This window comes from Pinus tabuliformis, chromosome J (genome assembly GCF_031772625.1).
Source record: "Pinus tabuliformis cultivar Carrire ecotype Pingquan chromosome J, CPIR1, whole genome shotgun sequence".
Taxonomy (NCBI): Eukaryota; Viridiplantae; Streptophyta; class Pinopsida; order Pinales; family Pinaceae; genus Pinus; species Pinus tabuliformis.
The window spans coordinates 1,152,200,604-1,152,208,283 of NC_142295.1; the positions used below are offsets into that span (position 1 = coordinate 1,152,200,604).

At 40.1% G+C, this 7,680-nt stretch overlaps 1 protein-coding gene across 1 annotated transcript; it reads left to right on the top strand.

Moving 5' to 3' along the window:
- Window positions 1-2,677: 2,677 nt before the first annotated feature.
- LOC149231167 (uncharacterized) lies at window positions 2,678-6,239 on the top strand. The gene has a single exon (XM_089379136.1). It carries the CDS (start codon window positions 2,706-2,708, stop codon window positions 6,096-6,098), a length of 3,393 nt encoding a protein of 1,130 aa, XP_089235262.1. The 5' UTR covers window positions 2,678-2,705; the 3' UTR covers window positions 6,099-6,239.
- The last annotated feature ends 1,441 nt before the right edge of the window (window positions 6,240-7,680 follow it).

Below are 7,680 nucleotides of genomic sequence, written 5' to 3' on the forward strand. Positions count from 1 at the left end.
AATAGAGGACAGGATATCTATTTGGGCTGCGATTAGGATTTTTGAAATACATAGTTTTAAAAATTTAACTCACACTAATTCAATGTTTCACATTTCAATAATGTAAATTTTAATATTTTTATTTTTCATAAGTGATGATAAATAATTTGTAGGGTAAATTGTTAGTTGTGTTTTGTAAAAAAAATAATTCAATTAAAGTTTAAATATATGATTAAGATATATAGAAAAATTAGTGGTGTGAATTCTATTTATTGATATAGTGGCTACACTAAAATATAGTAGCATCTTGAAATTGTCATCATTAAACGCCTAATTCCAATTAAAAAACACGTATTAACTTAATATTTTGAAATTTAACAAACCATTAAAAAATAAAAATTAATAGCAATAATATTTATCAAATTTAAAAATATTTTCCAATAAATTCCTTAAAATAAAAATGTAGCCTAAAAAATAAAAATACCTCAACCCATTAAACTATCAACCCACTAAATTTTCACCAAATTGAGTATTTCAAAAATATTCCAGAAACCACACCCCATTAAACTTTCACTAGATTGCATATTTCAAAAATATTCCAAAATTGGACTACCTTATGGATGGATTAACTAAAACCAAACTCTTAGTCGGAGTTCATTCTTCGACAAATACACAGTATACCACCAGCTGATGCGTGTAATACGCCCGTCACCTTTGCTTCTGCGGCCAAGATTCGATCTCGTGACCTTATATCGAGGCATGGCCAGCAGTCTGATCATTATAATTTGAATAGTAGTAGGCCAATGCCTGCATGGCGTTAACTTGCATTTGAAGCGCGACGATGTAGTCCGCAACCTTTTTAGAAAGACTGGCGTGGCTAGTCCGCGGCTTCGTGGCACGATCGTCCTCCTAGTCTGCAATGTGCATACGAGAAGCGACGGTGCCTCCTGCTTCTTCATCGCAATGATCACGTCACCGTAGGCCTGTGATCACCGTCAGCCCGCAATCCACTGTAGGCATGTCTCTGCCAGAATTATCGCAAGCAGCGTTGATTTTCCAGTGTCTCGCTTTGGAAGACACCGATCTCGTTTTGCCCTGAGAATTGACTCTTGACTTAACCACATCCATTCAGAAGCGGGCTTTGTTATGCCTGAAGAGGTATTTTGCAAATGACGGACCTGCTCCATGGATTTCGACCACTTACGTTATGTCCAGTGACAGATCCACCGCAGATTTCATTGTTCGACTTCGAGCGGGAGGTTGGTGTTGCAATCGATTTTCCTGCGGCACGGCATGGCCACTATGTTAATCTCCATTGATTTTACACAAAAGCTACCTTGATTTATGGAATTGCAGCTTTTCTTAACTTGTGGAAACCAACTGCAGTAGTTTCCTTAAGTTAAGAAAATCAACTGCAATTACTAAATTTATAATTAGGAGCTACTAAAGTGGTCCATCACTTTGATCTGATCTCTACTTTGATTTGTGGTTTTTCTAACACATAGCTTTTAGAAGCTTGATGGAAGCTTAGCTATATGTTCATTTGTTTGGTCCCCAAGCTCATATCTCAATCCCCTTCAGTTCTACACCATCTAGCTGAGATAGCAGAGCTCGGAAGTGCCTTCAGACTAGTTGTCTTCTTTCTTTTTTTCATGCACAGCTGGAGCGTGGTGTTTCAGAAGGAAATTGCATCAACAGTTTCACCAATGGCTGGAGGTAATCCGTATCCCTGGGCATTAAGTTTCAGTGATTCTTTTCAGTTCTTTCCGCATGCAGAATCGTTGTTTAAGTTTATTAGTTCTCTAACAGTTGGTATCAGAGCGAGGTTTACCTCTGCCTTGGTGTGGATTCGAATATTTGAAGTGATTTTTATTTTCATTTATTCGACTGAATCTCATCGTCAGTTCTGTATTGCTTCGTTTCTTATCATTCGCTGGTGTTGTTTCTGCTGCTTCGATGCTTCCTCCACTGCTGTTCTTCTTCTCCCCTTATTGTTTTAATGTGGTTGTGGAAGTAATCTAATCTTAATCTAATATAGAATAATAGTTTGTGGCCGCTTTGGAGGCACAAACGCGGAGGGAAACCTTAATTCACTCCGCCTTGTCCACTAATGGCGGCATCATCGATTCTTTAATGAATTTCTTCAGTATCTGTGCATTCAGAACGCAGTGCTCTTCGAATATTTTTATGATATTCAATAATCAATTTACTACTCTGCCGCCGACCATACCGCTTGCCTTAATTCAATCTTCGCTGAAGATTGGAGGCTGACTTTTAAAATTTCCGAGTTGATTGCGCGTCGGTGAGTATTCTTGGGCAACCAGAAAGAACACAAAAATCAGCAACATCTCACTGATTGGGCAACCAAGAAAAAGCTTACTATTTCATTGAAAACATCCAAGCATAGAAAAGAGGGAAACATCTAAAAAAACTAGGAAAAAGGATTATTGGCTTTATCTAATTATGCAGTTTGATTTTATCTTCTGTAATAAAGAGAATGATTGCATTGTTTATAAAATGCTCATCTCTTCTTCATAATAAAGTTAGTGATATTGCTTTGCAGACCTGTGTTATTCTAGTTTTTGTCTGTGGTCTGTTCTGTTATTCTCTGTTTTTAATTTGTCAGATCTGCAAGTAGATCAATTGGTATCAGAGCGTAAGTTCTTGGAAGCCATCCACCTGTTCGAAGATTTTTTTTTTTAAGGGTCATACATTTCACTCCAATCATGCACTCTCCAGTGAATGATTTAGCTAGGGCTCTTCAAGAGCTAATTACGCTGCAACAACAACAACGCCCTCCAGGGCAAATGCAGCTTGATACACGCTTTCAACTGCCCAAATTCTCAGGGCAAATGAATGGTGAGGCTGTTGATTCTTGGATCCGCAGCCTCTCCAACTATTTTAGAACCTGTCCAACAATGGAGGAGGAGATGAAACTTCAGATCGCCAGTCTACAATTGGAAGGCCTAGCACAAACATGGTGGGATACTCATCTTGAGAATATGTCCTTGGTTGTGGAACTTGGAGAACAAGCCGCGAACCAGCCTAGCACATCTTGGAATCTCTTTTGCGAGGCCTTACGTGAACGCTTCTATCCTCCAGGATATATACAAAATCTCCTTGCCAAATGGTTGCAGCTTCGACAACTACCCAATCAATCAGTGCAAGCCTACATTGATGTCTTCTGCAAGTTGCGCATTCAACTCCATATATCCGATCCAGACGAGGTACTAATTATCAAATTTAATTCTGGTTTGCTAATGCTTCTTCGTCGTGAAGTTGAATTGTTTGATAGTGCTTCATTAGACAAGGCCTTTATTCGGGCCCTGGCGGTGGAACGCAAAGTGGGTACTCGAATCCGATATCCAGAGACCAGAAATGGTCCATCTTCCTTTGATTCTTCTAATGTCGCCTCTGCCTCATCCCCCACACCTCACCGCACCCCCTGGTGCACATTTCACAAGACCAACTCACATGCTTCTGCAGATTGTCGAGTATTGAAAAATCTCCGCCCCCAGAAAACTCTTTTTACAGAGGTCGAACAACCAAAGGCCACTACCCCACTTCCAGCTATTTCTCTCGAAAATCCGACAGAAGTGGACCCCTCTCTCATCCTCATGACTGCTAATGCAACAAACACCTCTGTTACGCCTTTGTTTACCCATAATTGTCAAATCAAACATGAGTTGGCCACGCTTATTCTTGACAATGGGAGTCAAAAGAATCTTGTGTCACAAGACTTAGTTGAACACCTTTGCCTTCCCACCACTCCTCACCCCCACCCGTATCAGCTCGGTTGGGTCAGAAAGGACGGTCCTCGTCTTACCATCTCACAATGTTGTGCTGTCACCTTTGCTATTGGGCCTTTTCGTGATACTGTGATATGTGATGTTTCTCCTCTAGATTGTGCTGATTTATTGCTAGGAATTCCATACCAAGAGGCTCGACATGCTGTTTATCATGCTACAGATCACCAATACCACTTGCAGCACGATGGGCGCACCTATGTGCTCACATCCTCAGCTAGCACATCAACCCAACCTTCCATTGGCAAAGCTCCCATTATAAGAGTCAATTTAAACCAAGATGTTTCTTTGTGCTTGGTTCGCCCTGTCAAGCCAGAGAACCTCACCAATCCAGTCCCTCCTTCAATGGCTCCTCTACTCCATGAATCTGCAGCTGTCTTCACCCAACCCACAGGGCTGCCTCCAGCACGCTCTGTTGAACACCACATTGATCTTGTTCCTGGCGCTTCCTTACCCAATGCCCCATCTTATCGCCTTGCTCCTCGAGAGGCAACTGAGATAGAACGCCAAATTGAAGAATTGTTGACATCCGGTCATATTCAGACGTCATCCTCGCCATATGCATCTCTAGCTTTTAGTATTCCCAAAAAAGATACTTCTGAATGGCGCCTCGTGACAGACTATCGAACCCTTAATAAAGCCACTGTTAAAAACCTTCTGCCTTCTGTGATCCAATATGGAGGAATTCTGCCTTCTGATACAGGAGGAATTCTGCCTTCTGTGATCCAATATGGAGGAGGGATGCCTCAATACAACTCTTCAGGTCATGTAATGGGTACACGGCCTCAGCAAGGCCACTGGTTGAATCAATCTAATATGCGACCAGGAGGGCCATCGGGGATTATGACTAATATGATGCATCAGCAAATGCCCCAACCCAATGCTATGTTGCCTGCACAAGCACAGGCATTGCTGCAGCAGCAAAGATTTCAGGCAATGCAGAGTGGTGTTCCTCATTTTCCTCCTGTGCCAACTCAACAAGTATTCAATTCACATCCTCCACCTGCCATGCACAGATACAATGAGGCATTTTTGGGTGGGGATTTTAGGGATCAGCGTAGTAAGTCTCAACAACGTGGAAAGCAAAATCAGCGTAATAGCCAACAGAATTCAGATACGCACAGCCAGTCAGGTAGGTCTAATAATGGCTGGCCACAGTTCCGATCAAAGTATATGTCTGCAGAAGAAATCGAGAGCATTGTTCGCATGCAGCTTGCTGCAACTCACACCAGTGATCCCTATGTTGATGATTATTATCATCAGGCTGTGCAAGCAAAGAATGCTACTGGTTCTCGAGGAAAAAGTCAGTTTGCACCATCTTCTCTACGTGAATTGCCACCGCGAACAAAAGCTGTAGCAGAGCCACATGCTTATCTTCAGGTAGAGGCACTGGGAAGAGTGCCATTTTCTTCTATTCGCAGGCCTCGTCCACTTCTGGAAGTGGACGCTCCTTCAACACCAAATGCCACAGGTGATAATGTAAATGAACCCAAGGCCACTGAGAGACCCCTTGAACAGGAACCAATGCTGGCTGCAAGGATTGTTATTGAGGATGGGCTGTGCCTTCTTCTTGATGTGGATGATATTGATCGGTTTTTGCAAGTATCTCAACTACAAGATGGTGGGGCCCAATTAAAAAGAAGGCGGCAGATTCTGTTGGAAGGATTAGCAGCTTCTCTGCACTTAGTTGATCCTCTTGGAGCAGAGGGTGGCCATCCAATTGGGTTGGCTCCAAAAGATGACCTTGTTTTTCTACGCCTGGTTTCTCTTCCCAAAGGGAGAAAACTTATATCAAAATACCTTCAGCTTCTCACACCTGGAAGTGAACTTGCACGAATTGTCTCCATGGCAGTTTTTCGTCATTTGCGTTTTTTGTTTGGTAGCTTAACTCCAGATCCCAGTGCTACAGTTGGGCTTGCTAAGACTGTGGCTCTGTGTGTTTTCAACATGGATTTAGATGCCCTTATTGCTTGTTTGACAGCAGTAGTTTGTTCTTCCGAGCAACCACCACTTCGTCCTCTTGGAAGTTCTACTGGTGATGGGGCATCGGTGGTTCTAAAAGCTGTTCTGGAAAGAGCTACAGATATCCTGACAGATCCACGTGCACAGGCAAAATGGATCAATGCAGAAACATTGCAACGCAATTTCCCTCAGTTGGTGGAGGAAGCGGGGACGCTTCCTGATCTAAACAGGGAGGAATTGGGCAACCAGAAAGAACACAAAAATCAGCAACATCTCACTGATTGGGCAACCAAGAAAAAGCTTACTATTTCATTGAAAACATCCAAGCATAGAAAAGAGGGAAACATCTAAAAAAACTAGGAAAAAGGATTATTGGCTTTATCTAATTATGCAGTTTGATTTTATCTTCTGTAATAAAGAGAATGATTGCATTGTTTATAAAATGCTCATCTCTTCTTCATAATAAAGTTAGTGATATTGTTTGCAGACCTGTGTTATTCTAGTTTTTGTCTGTGGTCTGTTCTGTTATTCTCTGTTTTTAATTTGTCAGATCTGCAAGTAGATCAATTCTGCGTGTAGTCAAGTTCGCTGGTTCCATTTAGTAACTTAAATTGGAAGTTATTTATATTTAGAGCCTCTATTGACTTTACACGTTTCAAAAGGTTAACCGGCAAATTCTTGTTGGTTGTTTACTATCTAAGACTGCAAGTTATTGCCGTTATTACAAGTTTTTCTGCCTTAAACCTTGTTCTGTCTCGTAAAATGCTGGAGGCATTGTGGAAAGAAAATTTTCTTCGCAACTGCAATCTGAAAGACTTTAATACTAAGTACTTCAGAGATCAGAGAGGTTATTTTGCTCAAAACGGTAAAATTAAAATAAAACTAAATACATAGCAAATTTGTCTGGTCTCATCCCTGCTGCGTCTCAATGAAAATCCGTGGCAGGAATTATTTTGATAATTTGACATACATTTTTGTGATGAAAAACCGTTCACAAAACTCTTGGTTTATGTGACTTGGTTTTGTCACAAGCACGTGGGTTTGCTTATGTAGTAATGGAGTTGGTTATATATATAACTAATCTTATATTTAGACCACAATTAAAACCCATTCTGAATTACGTTCGGGACTCTTGATGGTATGAAACGAGATTTTTTATGGGTTAGTACATTTGAATTGTTGAGATTTTTTCCAAGTAATCTCAAGTAATTACATATTCAAATTCAATATTCAAGTATTAATTACTTATTACATGCTTTCAAGTATTTATATGTAATATTTTGAATATGTAATATTTGAATAAGAATATTACTTGCTTATGTAATATTCAAGTGATTATTACTTTCCGAGGCTCTTATGGGTTAGTAAATTTTGTTTCAATTGTCTGGAAAAGTCATACCCAGAAGAAATTTTGAAGTTGTGTGTGTACGATACGGGACTTATATCGGTTTTAATATGATTCACAATAATGCTAACACTACATGCAATTAGCATTTAAAGAATAAACAAAGGCGATTTACAATACGTCAAAATATTGTTCGTTAAAATATTGTGGGTGGGTCAGCACTTTGACAGCCATTTAAAGCTATTTCGTGATGGAATTACTGGAATATACCATTCTTGTATTAAGAATATGAATTTACAGAGAGTTTATCATGGCATAGCTGGGGTTTGATTTCATAGTCAACTTACCCATGCTGTTAGCTTATTTAATGCCTTAGATAAAGGAAATTCCAGATGTATTTTTCTTAAAATGGCTTTTGCTCCAATATTTCCAAAGCGAGATCTGTTGCATTTTGATTAATTTAGTGGAAAACAGACCTTTATTGATTGGAGACACCAAATACCTTTAGAGCTGCTTAATCTTTTTTGCCATTCAATTTTTCTTCAGCAATTCATTCCTCAAAGTATTGAGGAAGTACATAATTATGAG